This window comes from Lutjanus erythropterus, chromosome 19, assembly GCF_056507025.1.
Source record: "Lutjanus erythropterus isolate fLutEry1 chromosome 19, fLutEry1.hap2, whole genome shotgun sequence".
NCBI classification, from domain to species: domain Eukaryota; kingdom Metazoa; phylum Chordata; class Actinopteri; order Lutjaniformes; family Lutjanidae; genus Lutjanus; species Lutjanus erythropterus.
Genome location: NC_139335.1, coordinates 20,213,846 through 20,233,895, shown reverse-complemented (window position 1 = coordinate 20,233,895; position 20,050 = coordinate 20,213,846). Strand labels below are relative to the sequence as shown.

Below are 20,050 nucleotides of genomic sequence, written 5' to 3'. Positions count from 1 at the left end.
CCGATGTCCCTGGGAGATTTTCCCAGAAAATCAGACATATGCAGCGTTTAAATCTGCGGTCATTAAGATTGCCTATCGGGTCTCTTACTCCTGAATCTGGCACATAACGGGTCAACTTACACGCTGTATGGCAGATGCTTTATTCTACATGCAATATGCTCCCAAGTCACCTACAGCGGTCAGGAGGGGACACAGGGAGCGGAAACAGCCCCGCTGCCCCGCTATGTAATGGAATGGTTGAGCAGGCATGATGGTAATGGACATGGAAAGCAGATTAAAAATGATTATGGCAGAAGGGCTGAGGGGGATAAGAGGTCCATTCTATAATGCAGATGATTATCCCTCTTTACTGATGCCGTTGATTACGATAACATGGAACTCATAAACACAGAAAAAGCAGAAGAAAAACACGCAAGTGGAACAAATGTTTACGGATCTGTGTTATTTTAATTATAGTATAATGGCTAATGAAAACAAGTCCACATTAGAAAAGGCAGCGTGCTTTAAGGACACTGTAGTCTACAGACAGCAGTGACTCTGCACATACAGTTTTTAGGTTTTTGATTTGTTCGGCTTCTCATTTAAGTTTGTGTAACTGTGCAACACTCGGACTGTTTCAAGGATAAGGCTGTAATTATTCTATATTTGTCTTACTATCAACAAACCCAGGAAAAATACCAAAACTAACAATGTTATAGGCTGTTCTAGTATTCAGTCTGAATACTTCATGACTTTCTTACCCTGTCTGTGGCTCCTAGGAACACTCATTTACTGAAGACAGAAATCTTTAAACAGGTCCCAAATACATTTTTAATTTGAAAGAAAAAATCTCAGTAATTTCTTAAAACTGCTGGGAAACCAGCAGTACCAAATCTTACTAAAACAGCAGTATAGTAGTATAGTACATTTGTTGGGGACTATTTTCAATCGAGAATTAATACACATTTGATGCACAAGAGAATATTAAACACTAAAATAAACCACTGTGTGAATGAAGAAAACCTGTCCCCCTGTGCAACAGTGTGGCTTATTGTTGTTTTATGGTCCGGGCTGAAATATTTCAACAGCTATTGGATGGACTGCTATAAAACTGGACCCTTGCTATGGCTGAAAAAAATGGTATAAACCAAACAAACATCATATTACAATTACTTTGACAGATACTGTGACTGCAATATGATTAACAATTAGTGGGAATGTTCAAATTGCTTCACAATTTGCAAGATTTGTAGGCCAGTGCATCTCTGCAGCACTACAGTACTTTATTATAATGATGTTTTGTCACACATTTTTCCTTTATGAAAAAATTTGCTTCTGCAATTTGGATATTGCACATGGCTGTATTGCCCTACCACAAAAATCAGTGACATTCTCCTCATCCTCAGCTGTACATTGTGTTTAATGCTAAATAGAAAATGCCAGCATTCTGACATCTAAGATTGTAAGCATGGTCATATTAAAGAGGCACAAGGGCAGCCTTTAAATCTTATGATATGTTGACGTAACCGGCGACAACGCATCAGGCTATGAGTCATTTTCAATGGAAGCCAGCGACACTGAGCCAGAAACTGATGTCCAGCATTTGCCCCTGCATGAAGGATGTGAGGCACTACAAATCAGAGCTGGCCCCAATTTTCTTCTGCTGATGTGGTGACCTGTCAGCCACTCATATGTTCTTGTTTCACCACTTCCGCCACAAATCCTGTGATGCATAAACAATGGATGAAAAACGTATTCCTGCTGGTTTTATTTAACCCTATTTTCTTACTGCGACATCACCCAAAAAAAAAAAATGCAGCTTGATGATCCGTGTTCACTGACTCTACACACAAGTGCTCATTGACCTCAACAAATGTTTAAGCAGCACTTCACTGGTGACTCGGCGACAGTATCTGGGCACATTTGTCTGTTTTGTAGCTGTGTTGCTGGCAGAGTGAAGTGAACATATGCTTAGTCTTGTTGGACAAACATGGAGGTTAATGACACAGAGAAATATCAGGCGCTGGATACACAGACAATACTTGTTAGAAGATCAGTTCATTATTAGTTTTAGTGTTTTCATTAAATTTATTTTCATTTAGAAAAATACAAAAGTCTTAGTCCCATAAATAAGAAAGGAGACAAACCATTTAAGAAACAAATAAAGCAACATTTTGCAATATGCAGAATCTTTGAGTCATGTGACGGACAAGGCTCATAAAACTGCTGCACTGCCCCTGACAAATGGCAGCTGGTAAAGCATCAAAACTCTTCAGCGTAGTCTTCTTCTCTTCCCTGGACTTCCCCCTGTAAACGCTGCATCCTATTCATTAAAGACTATTTATACTCCTCCAGTTACAACTCTCATAATCTCCCGCACATTGTTGATGGTGAAAAAAAAAAGCCAAACTCACAATGGTATCTGGCTGCTATTTGTGCCTCAGTGTCCCACTGTTCCAGCAATTCAGCCTCAGAGACTTTAATAACAACAATGGCTGCAGTTTGGGTTACATTTTGAAGGGTGGGCTTGTTGTCGGACTACCTGTCTGTCTCTCCCTCTCAAGAAGGTAATAATAGCCGATTTTCTCCCCTGTCTGTCTCATTTTAACGGCCTCTGGGCTGACAGAACAGAAAGTCCACTGTTGAGGGCAGCATCATGGCCGAGCGCGCCGCTGCTCTCATGAAGCCTCAGGTCTGTGCTCCCCTTAAACCCAACACCACTCCTGCAGCATAATACACAGGCTATCACATGACCCCCAACACGGTGGCGGGATAACTCATCTCATGTGCCTCGGGTCAGGTGTAACCACAATCAGGTCACACAGCACAGGTTCCTCTCTTTCTGTCTACAATACCTCAGTTTCTGATCAAACAGCATGTGTCATCCACGTCGTTTTTACCTTGGACATCATTTTGTTACAGATAGAAGATTAAAAAGTTTAACGTCAGGCTGCCAAGTGCTGCCATCTATGTGATGCGGCTCCCTGAGTTAAAAGGCAGAATCAGTAGGATTGGAGCTGTTTGTAAATGCACCAGATACATAGTTTATTGTCGAGTCTTATTCCCAGGCTGTTTAATACCGATGCTTTGGGTTAATAAAGCCACTTAGCGCAGCAAAATAATGAGAAATGCAGGCAGATGGCAGAGTCTCTGCAGTTACAAACACCATCACACACTTCTAGCCTCTCTCTGATCTATTTTATCTTTATCTAAAAACAAACTATTCGGTCAGAGAGCAATTTATTATGAAAGTAATGCACTTACAGTTTCAAGCAGTTTCAAACACTTCACTCAAATTCAAGCACATTTAAAACCTTGAAAGCATTACATTTAAAATTCAAGTGTTTTCGAGGATTTACAACACCCGAAAGAAGCCTGGATGTGGCTTGCTTATGGTCAACAGCATAAATATGCATCATCAAAGTTCAGCAAAATTGAAAAATGTATTTAATTCTATTGAAATGAATTGTTTTTGCTATTAGATTTGTAAGTTCTGCTGTGATCAGGTCCTTGTCTGGTAGCAAAATTGCAACTTTTAAGTTCAAACCCTCCTGTTGTTGTTATATTATGGGGAGTATTGTCTGGCAACAATTCTGGGCAATATCTCAAAGTAATATATTTGGAAATACACTGTATATTACTGTATAAGGATTCTTTAATTATTGTCTTTATTTATTCATTATTTAAATGCATTAATCAACTCTGAATCACTGGGCAAGCCAGGTTTTGTAAGAGGTTACATAAAAATTCAGGTTTACTTACTAAACAACATAATATTGCTTTAATTATGTATATCCTGTGAGGAAAGGCTGCATTACGACACACTAATACAATTTCCTTATTTTTCTTATTTGTTTGTTTTTGCTGAGTCAAACTCACTTGCTGAATGTTTCCACCTATATGACCATCATAACCACACTACTACTCAAAATATTCAAGGTTCATCGTTGAAACACGAAACACTGTCAACAGGGTAAACTAGATCTGCAGATGATGATCATGTGATAAGATCAAAAGCATCAGAACGGCTGCTCAATAGACCTTATTCATGAGATTGTTTCTTTATCTTTTGTCTCTATAGTTTAATAGTTAATTACCAACACAAATTTCAAGTCAAATGTTTGGAAGCATCAATATCAACCAAATGTCAGCACATTTTCAGTTGAAGGCACTAAATGAAAAATACCACTTCTTGTTTGTCCCTTTGACTTCAGAGTGTTGTTTCAGTGTTAAACCCAGGCCAAACACCAGAGTGTAAGCTATTTCACAAGCCCTGCTGAGCCTCAGCGCCCACTAGCATTACAAAACTACTTTACCAACCAATCAATGCTCGTTTCTCAGATGAACACATGGCTCCTAAATGGCTCCCTTCCCCTTTGCGACCTTCCTATCCCTGAGTCATACTCAGACAATTTCCAGATTGAAATTACGATATGTTGCCCCCCCCCCCCAACGTGACACCAATTCTCTAACATGTCCCTCTCTGCAACACATTCTTCAATCCTGTAATACCACAATCCCTTAAAGCTCTGAAACACTCGTACAACCAGCTTAGAAAAAAAACAAAATGTAGCTGAGCATGAGTGACCAGTGCAACCAGCAGTTCGTCTATCAATCACCAGCCTCTCTGTTCTATTTCTTTCATCATTTCCTTCCTCCTCTTGGCTTGGTATCAGTGATAACTAATCCTCTGAGAGCCTGGTGGATGGCTGGCATATAGCAACAACAGCTGGTGTTCAGACTGGTCAGCTGAATGGAAATGCGCCTGGTGAGGGGTCAGTACGGAAACACAGGGAGTCACTGATGCTAGCACGAAGGGATTTTTAGTTTTTCCTCTACATTTGCATTTAAGATATCAGCATTCCTCCCTGCCACTAACTTGGACTGCTGACTGCACCCTAACGAGTGAGCTTAGGGCACCCATCAGTTTTATTGATGGGTGCCGTTAAGATGTCCCACCAATGCATTGAAGCTGTACTGCAGCAATTATAAGCTCGTCTACTGGTGCGTCTGGAGTAGAGACGGATTTCTGCAGACGCAGTGTAATCCTGGATGCGTGCAGAAGGGTCTGGATGTTGGGGGGGTGGGTTTTATATATGTGTGTGAGTCTGTGACTGAGGGCTCTAATGCTACCCTCCTAGGAGGTCAGAGACATAGTGAAGCCCACAGTCTCCTAATCCTATTATCCATAGCTGTGGCAGCTGGACACACACATTATGGTGACTGTGACGTAAGACATCATTTGTTATTATGACACATGTGAGACAGTAAACATGTATTTGTAGATGCCACACTGACCATTTCAGCCAGTGTCCTGCGATATGTCCTGTGTGTCCTATGGGACCTTACTTCAGAAAAATATGAACAGATGTCAACAACATCAAGAAACAAATCATATTGTTTTGTCATGAATTAGACACATGATGTTTGTCAATAAAAAAGATAATTTCACAGGTCGAGAAGGTTGCAGTTTGTCAGTTATCATAAACCATCTCTTGCCTCTCACAATATACGTCATCATCACCAACAATGTTATTCAAGTGACTACATCCTGGTACGAAAACACACAGGCATCGTAGCGTCAGTGGCTAAGGTTTTTGGGGGGAGAAAATCGCATGAGTCATGTTACTTATGCAACTTCTCACGTATCTTCACAATGTGACACTCAGACAGTTTTATGACAAATGGTAACTTTCTTGACTTGTAAAATTATCTTTTAAATTGACAAACATACACGAATGTCATGGCACAATTCAAACAGGGCCAAAAAGTGATTTGTCCCTCTCCATTGACTAAGTTTACGATGTTACGTCCCATGATGATCCACTGGAGGGGCATAATTTTATCTCCCATATTAGTCTGGACAAGACAAATACATACACAAATACATATAAATAGGGGAGCTGTTTTTTCTGGATAAAAAGCACTATAGTGTTTACATTTCTCAACCAATTTCAATGAATCAATTAATGTTTTATTCAAGGGTTAATGATCTATGTGGAGTGATGTAAATGTTATAGTAGGCCTGAGCAATAAAACGATAGTGATATGGATCTGTGATAGACACATCATCAATAACAATCAGAAAGCAGTTCGACATAATATTCAATAGTTTCACTTAAACACATTAGATACAGTATACAGTGAACAGTCCACCATTTAACAGGTATGTCTTAACAGCATGGAGTGGCACGTGATGACAACATAAACAGCGTGGAGTAACAAAATGAGTGCAGATTAATAAAAAAAGATAGGTTCAGTAACCGTTATGGCTTTTTTTAAAGTCTGGCTTGGATTAGAAACGCCACTCCATCACGTCAAAAGAAGCTGAGGAGAGACTGCTGCCACTGCAACTTGACTGCAGATCAGCGGATGGATGGATGGAGAAGTATCAAAACTCTGTTGCGTGTCAACTGTGCGTGTCAAATACCGTCGCAACCAAGATGGGTAATACAACAAACTTATGTTATCACTTTACTTGTATTTGTTTACAGCCCAGCCTTGCAAGGATCTGCAATTTCAATATTGCACTTGGTTATATTACGATTTCAATAATATTTTGACTAATTGTGTAGCCCTATGTGAGATCATCAACAGACCTCAGCCTGCAGCAATTCTATAATGCAAGTGTGCTCAAAAGTCTGCAGATGCCATTAAAGAAATGGACAAAGTTGCCTCCACTCTCTTGATGATCAATAAAGAAGTAATTTGGTCAGGGCCCGACAGAGTTGCCTTTGCTGCTGACCCACTGAGTGAAGAAGCAGCAGCTCCTCTGGCTTGCACAACTCTCACAGATAATAGCGACAGGAAACCAAGAGAAATAAAGAATTCATGAGAGGACGGCCACAGAGTGTATAGCTACCTCAAAATGTATGTTACGTTATCGGCTCAGTGCAGAGCTCACACACTCAGCAGGAGACTTGATTTACATTCCTTGAAGCCATCTGAAGGAGGGCCAGCATTAATGCAGGAGCAGCAAAACAGATAGAGAGGGCAGAAAAACACTAACAGTTCAGCTATATGGATAATGTGCTTTTAACAGAGGGACGAGGAGGGAGGAAGACTTTCCTCTGTGAGCCCAGCAGTCGTCGTGACCGCCAGCAGGACGAGTGTCTGCAACAGTACGCCCTTGATGAGGTATTCAGGAGAAATAAAAGAGAAGAGCGGCGACCCAATCAGCACACCACTGTGCCTCGGTCCACTCCGACAGGTTCAGCCTATCATCATTACCAGCGTGGCCCCTTGATCTCAATCAGCCATCGCTCAGCAACTGTCTGCTGGCCTGTGGTAATGATGACTGAACCCCTGCCATTGTCACAGGAGGAGGCTGAATTCATCAGAGTAGGCAGGAACTGCTCAATCGCAGCTCAGGGAATCATTGAGGTGTTATACATTTAGTCATGCTGCCACAAACGCGTTTAAATGTGTCATCAACACAGCGGGGCTGCTGGAGTTCAATGTAATGATCATGCACACTATAGCAGCAATACTCAGCCATTAAAAATGCAGTCCATAAATTTAACACATGAAGTTTACTTTCTTATGTTGAGTCTGTCCCAACATTATGTCTTCTGTCACTCTTGTTTGGGGACATTACAAACTGGGGGACAGTTTTTGAAAGACAGTCTTTTCCTAGACAGGGAAAGTCTAACAAAAAATGGTGGTACACTGCATTAAGCTAAATGCAGCTTTTTGGATCTTGACTCAACCTAAAGATTAAAATTCAATGCCCAGCTGCATAAAATCACTTTCAGTTTAATTCTACCAGCCCAGCAGCACTGCAGCGTGTCCCAGCAGCGGCTCACTGCTCCGCTTCAAATATGCGCCGAGTCTATTTTTGCCGCATCAAGCAGCACAGAGCAGATTCAGCAGGCAGGAAGCCAGACACAGAAACGGCATAGAGAATATTTTCAATTTTCATGATAAAAAAACAAGCGAAGACTTGTAATCATATAAAATATAAACAGACAAAAGAAACTACTTAACTACTAAGCCTACTTCTCTGTGGTAGGAGCACAAAATTCAAGGGCAGACGACTAAATCAACAAAAATCTGAGTGAGTCAAAACGCTCCGTGTTGAGGACAGATCAAACCTGTGGCGGAGATGTGCTGTGGACAGGTTGCCTTTAAATTCCCATCTAAGGATGCCTTAGAAAACAAATGAAAAAGCTAACTGAAACTGACAATAATGCTGTTGAAGATGATGCAAGTGAAGCGTAACCATGGTTACTCAAGTGCCGTGGAAGCCTTAGTCTAAACACTTAGGTGAGGAGACAACCCAAGAGGCTTTATGCATTGTTCCTAATGACGCCATCTTCTTAGGGACAAACACATTTCATACTAAACTCTTTTATTAATGAGTCACTTTTACATCGCCCGACTTTGCCGAAGTGCAGCACTAAATTTCCGGAGTAACACTTTAAAAGTGTTGCCCTTATTTACAAAAAGCGTTTAAAGGATCAATGTGGTGTGGAAACGATGTAAAAAAAAAAAAGTCCCTGTAGAGCTGCACTACGGCCCATATTAGATGTTACTGTCCCAGAGCCCACATGGGACAGAGCAGCTTTCCAAGAAACACTGGAGGCACCCGCGCCCATTCAGGGAAATCACTAAATGTCCAGGAGGAAGCCAGTTTTCACTCACAACAAATGATTCAGCAGTGTAAAATGAATAGGCTGATATCTAAGGGAATGGGAAATACTTGAGAGTTCACACCAAACCCACACAGATAAATACAGGAAATATGAGAGGTTTGTGGCCGTAATTACAGACGGTCACCCCTTAATCAGAAATCTTGTAACACATTGTATTTCTTTCAGATGCGTAGACCAATTTTAAGTATTTAAAAGTGACTAAAATGTTGACAGTAGCAGTTTAACCCCGTGACAGTGGGTGTGAGAGTGATGCGCAGTCTTCTGGCATGAGCTGAATTGGCACTAAGCCTTAAATTTTTAACATTTCCCTCCACTGCTTCCCGGACCAGGTGACACCAGGGTAACTGTAACCCGACCCCTCTAAATGAGACCTGAGGCTCCGACACCACAGCACCTTCCATGACTCACCCCCGACTCCACCTGAGGGCAACTACTGGGTCACAAATGGGAAATCATTGGTCTTAAGTTGAGGAAATCTCATCTGTATTAAGGCTGTGGAGGAAGCAGTGGTTTTACGTTTGAAAGTGTTTATCCGTATTTATTTTAGGTTGTAACGTTTGTAACAAATATCAAGTTATCAAAACAGATGTTAATTCATCATTTTTTCTCTTGATCAACTAATCAGCTAATTGTTGCAGCTCTACCTCTGATAGTTAGTTATTAGTTACTTTTCAGATGAATATTTTGCATTAAAAACACAATAAGTTTATCGTTAAAGATTAAACAAATAGTTCTCATTTTGTTGCATTTTTGTCTTGTGACACTTTTATGTAAAGGTCAACAGTGTTTGTTTGACAACAACAAAAATCTGGACTAATTTTGTCTAATAAAATGTGTAGTTTGAAACTCGGGTTTAGCGGTTGAGCTGCATCATGGGAAATGTAGGCAGAATGTTACGATAACGGAGTAGCAAGTATTACTGGTTGTATAGTGGTGACACTTGTTTCCTCTAATTTCTGTTCGCTTGTACACTGAACAGCAAACTGCTTGGTGCTATTAGATCCCATAGGAGGGTTCATTAAAGGGGCATTCCACCAATTTTACACTTGAAGATCAGTTTACTTATCATGAGGAGTAGAGCTGACAAGATATGTCCATCAGCAGCAAATTAATCTGCAACTTTTTACATAATTCATGTCAGCTTGAAAAACTCTAATAACTCTTTGTCTAGTTTCTCCAATGTAAGAATTCTCCGCTTTTCACTGTTTTACATCATTACGAACTGAATATTTCACAACTTTTAACACTATACTTAACATTTTTTTCATCAATTGAGAAAATGAGGGTAAGTGAAGTAATCGTTAGTTGCTGGCGGCCTTCATTGAGAGTCCATTAGGACTCCTACATGAGCTGTAAACAGCAGTATCTTTCTTCTTCTTGTACAATTTTTTGTGTGTGGACTTTGAATGAGATAGCATTTACCAGGCGTGTTATGAAAATCTCTATTGAGCTGCATCATGGGAACTGTAGGATCTAGCATTCTGGGAGATTTGACCCATTCTAGGCACAAAGTTATCTTCTGCAGCTTCAGTTTTCACCACATTTTTAAAAAAAAATCTGTTTTTGTAAATGTCCTTACTTTATGGAAGTACAACACAGAATCAGTATTTCTGTGACAGACCTCCTCCCACCACTACTGACATCAGCAAGAGTCAACTAAAAAGGTCTCCAGATGTTTTCCACATTAAGTTTATGGACTTTCACGTGCAATGTGCACATCAGCACAGCGGCATTAACACAACAAGTGATGAAAAAGCAAAAGTTGTGAAACTCACTTGTAGCTCGTTGTTATTGGCCATCATGCGTAGCGCGATCAGCCAATTAGATGGCGACGCCAGGTGACTTCTATTAATGTTGGTCTCACTTTACAGCCGTCAGATCATGGTAGAAATTACAGGTGGAGCGCTCCAGTGGTTAAATAGTCCAGCGGTGGATGTCCTGTAAAATGAAATGATAATAATAATAAAAAAAACACTCAGTAGTCCCGGTGGAGACGCGGTTTGATGTCTGAATAAAATGTTAACATGGTGACGTTTGGAGGCAGGAAAGAGGAGCAGGTGAGGAGAAGACAGAGGAGGAGACCATCACCTCCCGGCAGCAGGATGTCAACTCTTGGACTCTGATCTGCATCACGCAGTGCAGTGTGTCCTGTAGTAGTCTGAGAGCTGCTGCAGGCTGTCTTCTCTTCTTCTCCTGCTGCTCCTCAGGGAGGAAAACCCCTGTGAAGAAACCCGAAACCCGCCACGATCACCGCCGCCGCGCTCCGCTCCGCTCATTAGCACAAACTGAGGCCATCTTCCCCGCGGCGCTGCACTCCTGCTCGGCTCTGCGGAAAGCTGAGAGCCGGTGAGTGATGCTGGAGAGGAGGGAGCAAACGTTAAGTCAGTTTGAGAGGGACAAATGACACTTCCGGTTACAACCTTCACAATAAAAGTCGCATAGTATGGCAATTTACTATGTCAACACGCTTTATTAGTAAAATTGGCAACACACTAACAAATGTAATAATTATAATTTTAAAATTTATTGTATTTTGACATAGGGATAGCTTATTATTATGAAAGCCTATTTTTGCCAGTGAAAGAAAAAAATCAGAATTATGGGATTTTTAAAAAGTCAGTCCAAATTGAGATAAAAACTAAAAATTATGAGATAAAAAGTCAAAATGATCCCATAGTTATGACTTTTTATTTCATAGTTTGGACTTTACAGGCTGACCTGCAGGATAACATTAGTTACCACAGCAAGGTTATAAAGTTTGGGTTGCACCACTCAATTTTGCAGGGGCCTAACTCGAAAGTGCACATGCAACACACGACAGACCAATCCCAGTATTAAGCTAACTGTTCTGTGAGCACCCAAGTTATGCTGACTGGGTTGAGCTCTATTCACAGGGCTGGCCGTTAGATCCCCAGTTCCCCCTCGTCCACATGTCTCTGAGCAAGACGCGTGTGAATCTGATTGGATACGTACCATACCACTGGCTTCCATGCTACTAAGGGTCCCATTAAGAGCTTCATAAGTTAAGAAACAACAACAGCTTCTTTCCTGCTTCTTTTCTGCAGCTGTGAGGCTCCTCAGTTCATCCACTGCAGTCCAACATAAATAAAAGTTTATTTTTATGACTTATTATTTATCCAGGGAATGAAATAAGGGGAGAACATGAGATATAGAGGGTCCCATTCCTGAGTTTGGCCCCAAAATGATTAAACCCACCCCTGGTCATATTGTAAAGTACTTAAGATGAAAAGCTCTACATGTGCACTTATTTTCACTACACTCAGTTCAGTTTGGCTTTTATGAATTTATGCAGGCCATTAAAGAAACTGTATCTCTACATATTTAAATGCATTTAAAGTCCATATTTTTGTATTCGGATTATTTGACGTTTCTGGGTGTTTCTAAGGGTCCTTGCCCTCCATTTCTTTCGAACAACTGATAAAACCCACTCTTTCGGGGCTTTTGTTTTGAAAGCAGCACATGTCTTCCTGTTCTGTTATTGTGGTTCTCCGTCTCCAGCTTGACGCAGCTGTGAATGGGCGCAGATCTCTGCGTCAGCTGAGCGCCCTCCTGCTTCCACCTGAGACCTGTTGATCACATTTGAACATGACAGCACAGCACGGAGAGCCAAACGACAAAAGACAGCAAATGAATGTGTTCGCTTCACTGCTACTGAAGAAAGGTCACTTCAGCTTGTATAGAAGCAGATGGGCTGCTGTAATGTACAGCCTGCATGAAGACATGTAGGCCTGTGGCTTTACATCCCAAAATGCAGGCCCAGTTCAAAGTAGCTTGATACTGGGTTCCACCAAAATAGATTCACTTAATCTGAGGATAGTGTTAATCACAGACTAGTGTTAAAAACTAGGTTTAAACTGAGTAAATCCAGATGCAAAACTAAAAAGAGCTCTACTACACAATTAAAAACTAATCTCAGTTTAGCAAATCCAACTTTAGTAATGTTAACCGGAATTAAATAGTTTAATGAATATGGCGATGTTTGTTTAATGAAACAGTAAATAAACATGAACTTGCTTTGTATTAACAAAATGTTACATTGTTTGCTAGCTAACTAAGGAGGAAAAAATGTTGGCTAAAAAGTAAAAAGAATGACAACAAAACATCTTTTACTTGCTGTTTTAACAGTTGGTTAGTCTAGTTAGCCTACTTATGAATGAAACGACAGATAATTATTATTGCACAATCTCTCTCAATAAATCAGCTATTTATAAGTAAGTCAATATAAGTTAATATTAGATCATATTTTGAGTATGAGTTTAAAATTTTGGTGCAATAGAATAAAATTTAATCTCATTTTAAAGTAAAAATTATACTAAGGTTTAAAGAGAGGTTTAAATTCAGATCTCTTATTTTTAAACTAGTTTAAAAGTTGCTCCAATTTAATTTAAATTTAAACCATGATTTAATCAGGGTTTTAAAAAGTCCTTTTTAGTGCAACCCAGCCAAAGCATTCTAGGAATACTTTTGGTGTTATACATGCCTTAGAAAACTTTCTGTGTTTTCTTTATACAAATATACAGATACTAAACCAGGGGTCCCTCTGCTATAATGAGTGGTTCCTGTGTTGTGCCTGTAGAAGTGTTTATAATATGAGGTGCGTAAACCACCTCAGCAGGGTGAATACTTGATTACTTGGTAGCTTGCTACAGTATTAACAAATGGCAGACGAATCTCCCTTTTCACCAAACTGCTGTCATAACGTTTATATGTCAAACTGTCTCATTTGTTCTCCTCTACAGTGTCAGATGGGACTCATCTGCTGTCAGCTCAGAGAGGAAATCCAACCAGCCTGATCTACACACTACGACAGTAAATGGATGAATGAAGGCCTTATTGCCACCAGAGGAATTCGCCATGCATAAGACGCCGGCAGCAACAATATGACCACTGTATCACTGGACTCTGTCACAGACGGAAGGAAGAAACACCCTGAAACATACGCAGGGAGAACAAATTCACTCCCTTCCTCTCTCTCGTGTGTTCATTCCATCATAAATGCAATGGAGGCTGTTCAGGAAGCGTCTTTGACCCTTTGACACTACTGACAAAATCATTTTGTTTTAGTTTTAATGTTTCTTATACTGTTGATGTTTTTCTGCTCTTGTTAATGTGTTTAGCTTGTCATTCATCCCACAAAGTAGAATCTACTAGATGTTGACTAATCTATCATCTTTTGTCTTAAGATTTTGTTCTGTCCTCCTCATGTTCTGCAAGGTAAAATTCCTGAATTTGCCCGTGGAAATTAGTTGGTTTCGAGAGAGTGATATTTGTCTTGGATAATGGCAGTTTCCCTTTTGAAAAGACTGTCTGCCAGCAAAGTAAAGTGGTGGAAAAATTCTAAATAAAGCATATACTTAAACGGGTAAATATAGTGTTAGTATACGGTGCAGTTTTTAGTATAAGGTGCAATATTTTCATCTTTTCAAAATGTTTGATTTCCAAAAGTATTCAGATTATATTACATTTTTTTGTAATCCACTGTATTTTGTTACTAATTACAACAATTGCTGTGTAATTTATATTCAGTAACTGATTACATTTCAGAGTAATCTGACCCGACCCTGGTGATGGACACTGTCATTTGAAGCCTACATTCAAAAAGCTTTCCTGACAGCCAGCAGGGGGAAACCTTCTCATATAGTGAAGGGGAAAGCTTCATGGCAGGTCCTGGCGCTGTTGTCACTTCTTGTTCTCTCACAAATTTTTTTTTTTATATATATATTTTCAGTGTTTGTGTCTACTTGTATGACAGTAGGACTGCACTATCACTACTATTTCCCTGCTCCTGTCTTTTCTTCTATAAACTACTAAATAAACTTTATGTAAAATGCTACATAAATATTACCTGCTCACTAACAAGTAGACTGAAAAAAATGTGTCAGGTTTGATGTAAACACTACAACAAGCATGAACAACTGCAACTTTCAAGCAAATTTTATTTAATATTCAGAGTGATTTTTCACATTTTATATATTGAAATTGATTTGGCCACTGGCACAATAACAGCACAAAAAGATTCTGCAATACAAAAGAAGATGATGGCAAACATTCACAAAACAAAACAATTAAAAATGTAAACACTTAAATTGTGTATGAAAATTAATTGCAGAGTTACACAAGAATATCAATGTATAGGATCTTGAGGCACTGTAGACTCTATGATTAAAACGATATAGATGCACATGTAGGTTTACTCTCATAAATGCATGCATTATTTTGTTAGTTGTGCTTTCTCACATATATATAAGGTTATAAATCATGATAAACTAGTAAAAACTCTTTGATATGATAATATATAGCAGCATACAGCAGTGGTGGCTACATTTACTGGTTTTAAACAAATATATTTTCTCAAAACATGCACAGTGTTGCTGCAGTATAAAGTATTAAGTGATTTAGAAAACTATATTCTGTACATGCTGCTTTTAAATGTCGTACATATTGATTTAGGATCCATGTAATTCCAGTTTCATATAAAATTGTGCATTTCACTAATAGTAGCAGTGCATAAAAGTGTATTAGATCTAATGATTTATTGTAAATCAACATGACAGTGACATTGCACACAGAGCGTTGGGTTAGTGTCTCCATCATGCAGCCAACAGGTGGCAGTGTTGTTTTTATTATTTCTGTGTTGTCTGACCGACCTCACCTACCTTGTGCAGACACAAAGAGGGAGACACAGGTGCTTTTTCTGTACACGCTAGACATTTAACATCACAGTTACTGATATAAGATATGATATGTTAATATAAGTTATCAAGACCTGATCTTTCAAGCATGGTTTGGATATATTGCACAAATCACAAAACAGAAGAAAATATACGGAGAATGTGTAGAAAACAAAACAGACTTTTATATTATAGTGAACATATAATAAGTATTGAGCAAAGGCTGAGTGTTGGTGCTCAACTACCCACCCTCCCATCCCCACACCCCCCACTGGTGTGCCTTTGCCAGAGTGATGCATTGTTTCATCTCAGACATCCTCCTTTCTCTCCCACCATGACATCATCGGTAACCTCGGAGACTCCCAGAACACTGGCCGACCCAGGAAATGAGGTTACAACTTTGGAATGTCCCTCCCACCACCACCAGCAGCACCCTCACCCACACCAGTCCGCTGCCCTTCCAGCTTTCTCTCTCTCATCCCTCCCCATCGCAGCAGAACAAGGAGAGCCTTCTTCTCCCTCACGCCGCCTCTTCCTCCGTGACTGACGACTTCATTAAGTCCATGAAAACCTGGTTATCCAGTGAAGTCACAGTAACATTTACTGACTGGAGACGGGAGGATGTGGGTTGGCAGGGGGGAGGTTATATCACTGCATCGTGCACACACAGGCCTTGTCACACTACACTCCATTCACACAATAACTTCTTTAAAATATTTTTGTAACACTTCACTATGAGGCTTTTGGGTTCATAAGTCTACAAATATATAAATCTACTAACAGTACTGCCACTTACCTGTATAAATACCTGTATAAATACTTTGGCCAACACAATAAATAGAGGAAAAAACAAGTGCAATTTGTCATAGCTCAAGCTCTCATCTGAGAGGGTGACCAATATTTGGTCTCAGTATCTGGTTGTGATATATATATAAAAAGAGCGCTGTCCCACACAACACATGACAACAGTGTTTCTAAAGCAGTTACGGTGCATTTCAGAGTAAGACAACAGAGGACTATGCCTCTGATGAGGAAACATGCTCTAATTGTGAGGTTACAGAATGTGATATGCCTGTCTGGCTAACAGGAATCAAAGACACGGTGCATCTACAGTGTATTTGTTCTAAAAACAATAAGGAAGTTGATCTTAAATCAATTTGACGTCAAGTCTGGATGGTCATATGATGATTTGACTTGTGATGAAGTGACTGTTATCCTTAAAAATCCCTGTGTGGCTTCAGATGTGACTACATTGTGTGATATGTTTTATAGTAATGTTATTCTCTTCAAATATAAATACAGATCCACCACTAAATTTCTGTCTTAGGTTGTACTGCATATGCATGATTAAAGGAATAGTCAAACAGTTTTTTTTAAAACTACAGGACATTATTCCCAAAGCCCAACAGCCTGCAAAATATCCTGGACTATTGGGTTTTCAGGATAAGTATAACGGCATGGCACTGCCACAGGCGGTTACTACCTTTTTCATAATTGATGGAAACAGTAGTAAATACCAAGCCAGACTTGTCCAAAGGTTACAAAATCCACCTACCAGCACCTCTATAGCTCGCAGATTAACGCCCAAAGTGTAACTAGAATTACTCATTTCATCCTCTGAGACATTTCTGTGAAATCTTGTCATGATTAGCACACAGATTCTTGAGTTATGTCCAAAAACATGTTTTGTGAGGTCACAGTGACCTTTGACCCAAAAATTATAATAATTTAATCCTTGAGTCCAAGTGGACGTTTGTTAACCTGACACCCCAGATGGTTTGTTACACAGAACCACCTGGGAAGTCATCCTTAGAAAGTGTTTGGAAAAGGGCAGGCACTTTCAAAAAACACAAAGCAGGTGACTGGATCAACCATCCATCTATCACATCTAACAATCGCTTCTGTTCAGTTCATCCTTGAGTCAAAGTGAAACTGAAGAAATTCTGTCAAGGTGTTATTAAGATACTGTGTTCACAAGAACAGGACGGATGGATGAACAACCCAAAACCATAATGCCTTCAGTCGCAGCTGTTGCCAACACAGGACATAAAAATGTCACGAGTTATGGACTATTTTGGGTCTGGAAGCAGTAATATCCTGGAGTCTGTTGGTTCTCTGATGACCACTCCATTCATGGTCTCTGTAAAACTGAATTTTATTATTCCACATTGATTTTTGTAAACAAACAAGATATAGCTAATAATATAATTAGTTAGCTTCATAGGTGCTGGTACGCAGATTTTATTTGAAGAGAGATGCTGTTTGCTGTCTTTATGCTAAGCTAACTGTAGCTTCATATTTACTGTACAGATCTGAGAGTGGTATCAATTTTCCCCTGTTCACTATTTCTAAAAAAATGTTTAACTACTTTAATTGATTTGTTGATTGGTTGCTAAACTTGTTGATAAGTTGTTTTCAGTGCTGGGTCTCCACCTCCACCACAGTCCAGTCTCCAGTTGGGGAGCTGCCCTGGCTGTCTGGGGAGTAGCTGCTGACGGAAGTGACTGTAGCAGCAGGAGGGCTGAACTGAGGCAGCAGATTGGGCCACATGCTGCTCTCCAAAGGGCTTAAGGTGCCTCCTGTCCCCACAGGGAGCAGGAGGAGAGGAGGGCAGCCTCCGTCTCCAGACAGCATCAAGGTCTGGTTGATGAGCTGCTGGACCATGTCCACCTTCTTGTTCCATTCCAGCTCCTGTGGAGGTACTGGACGCAGCTGCCTCTGGAAATCCTGTGTGGCAATCTGGGAGGACGGCACCCTCCTCCCTACCACGTGGGTGTTCCTGTTGTGCTCTCCTCTGGCCTCGTCCTCCTCGTCACTGGTTTCCATGGCTTCATAGATGGTGCAGAGCCCTGAGGACGGGGAGAGCATGACTCCAGTCGGGCTCCGTCTCAGCTGCTGCTGCTGCTGGATCTGCTTCTGCTGCATGCGGTACTGCTGCTCCAGCTCCAGCTGCCACTGCAGAACCTGCCTGCGGTGCCGGTGCTCCTGCTGCTGTTGTTGCAGCTGCAGCTGGAGGAGCTCCCTGCGCTGCTTCTCCAGCTGCTTCTGCTGCTCCAGCCTCAGCCGCTCCTCCTCCAGCCACTGCCTCTTCTGCCTCTCCTGCTCTTGACGGTGTTGCATCTCTCTCAGCTTCTCTTGGTGCTGCTCTAGCCTCCTTAGCTGTTCCCCACCCGTGCGGCTGTCAACGGTGGTCTCTATCAAAGGAGGATCGGATGCGATCTTGCTGAAATGTGCTGCAAGAGTTGGATCAATGGGCCTCCTGTTTCCTGGGACCAACGCCAAGTAGTGGCCATTGGCTATCGGAACAGGGGTAGTGTGGTTCTGGTTCCGGTAATCTTCCTGGTAGTGTGTTCTCAGCTTGTAATCTTCATCCGCTTCACGTGTCTTCTCGTCTCCTGTGAGACAGTCAAGATCACTTGGTGCATCCATTAGAGATGCATGCATCAAACAGAACGGGTGGTACAACGACAGGGACCAGGAAGACGAGGGTTCAGGAGAGATTTGACAAGAGGGCGAAGGTGTAACGAAAAAAGAAAGGGGCTTTCAAAATAATGTGACACAGGAATATACTGTATCTACATAGCAGGAAACGGACAAATAATAAGGTCACTGTTTTCTCTCTAAAGTTGCAGTTTCTTTCATAACCATATTTCCCCTTGATTGCTTTAATCATGTAAACTCCAGTACATAGGTACCACACTCATATCTGCTGCTTTGTCCTCTTTGGATTGTGTTGGCTATCATGCAGGACAGCATCATATGTACACAGTACGATAGACAGAGACAAATGAAAACATGGGGAATTAAACCTACACAAACATCACAGAAATTCACTAATGTATGGTATAAAATGTCAACAATAGAAATGTTTTTGTCTTGTGTCATGCATAATCACCAAGTCATGAAAATTGTGCTAAAGGCAGATAATCCCCTTAAATAAGTGTGCCTATATAACTAACAGAAAGCAGTGGTGTCCCAAAATACAAACCTGAAACACGACTTTAGTCTCATTTAGGAAACTAAGGGGTATGTAAGAAGTCTGTGGTGTGGCTTTTGGTGAGAAGGAGGGGGCAGGTCAGAAGAAAGAGGCACGAAAGGGACAAAAGCGTTTGGTTTTCTTTTCAGATGCATTCAAGTGGCTTGTATAAGGAGCAGCTGTTCCAATATATCTGTGTGTATATTTGTCCATGTGCTGAATGTGTGAGTGTAACAATCAGGAGGATGCAGACAGATCTGAGCAGGTTTCATCCTGTCTGAATGTTTAAAGTACAAGATATTCCTGCCTAATTACTGTTGGTACCCTGTGAAATTTTGACCACTAGTATTGCTATACCAGTACAGCTGTCATGAATAGGGAAAGTAGCTATAGAGAGCAAAACAGCTTTTTGGACCAGGCTGTAAAGATTTGTTTATTTCTGTTGTAAGGTCTATGGGGGGTCTAAATGGACTGACTCCCTATGGAGCTAGCCTCAAGTAGCCATTTGAGGAACTGCAATTTTTGGCACTTCAACGTTGTATGTTGGTTGATTGACAGTTAGTGGCAACAATGCACCAACAAATGTAGCAATGGAACAAGTAAGGTAAAGACGACTGCAAGTTAGCAGATATAGCCAATGTAGGGTTTAAAATATTTAGAATATTTGGCTCGGAAAATGTTTTACAAGAAGAGAAATACATTCAACATGTTTGTTAAACCTCAAGGATACATGTAATCCATGTTGATGA

At 40.6% G+C, this 20,050-nt stretch overlaps 2 protein-coding genes across 2 annotated transcripts in view; both read right to left on the bottom strand.

Annotated features, from left to right (window-relative positions):
• pkn1b (protein kinase N1b) overlaps positions 1–10,894 on the bottom strand; it is a 41,981-nt gene extending 31,087 nt beyond the window's left edge. Inside the window, exons 1-2 of the mRNA XM_084743745.1 lie at positions 10,722–10,894; positions 10,409–10,571 (exon numbers count right to left, since the gene is read on the bottom strand). Coding sequence (XP_084599871.1) covers positions 10,409–10,435 — 27 coding nt within the window. The 5' untranslated portion in view covers positions 10,436–10,571; positions 10,722–10,894. The remainder of the gene's footprint in view (positions 1–10,408; positions 10,572–10,721) is intronic.
• Positions 10,895–17,373: 6,479 nt separating this feature from the next.
• On the bottom strand, positions 17,374–19,361 carry LOC146309710 (uncharacterized). The gene has a single exon (XM_084743691.1). It carries the CDS (start codon positions 18,767–18,769, stop codon positions 17,741–17,743), a length of 1,029 nt encoding a protein of 342 aa, XP_084599817.1. The 5' UTR covers positions 18,770–19,361; the 3' UTR covers positions 17,374–17,740.
• Positions 19,362–20,050: the final 689 nt, after the last annotated feature.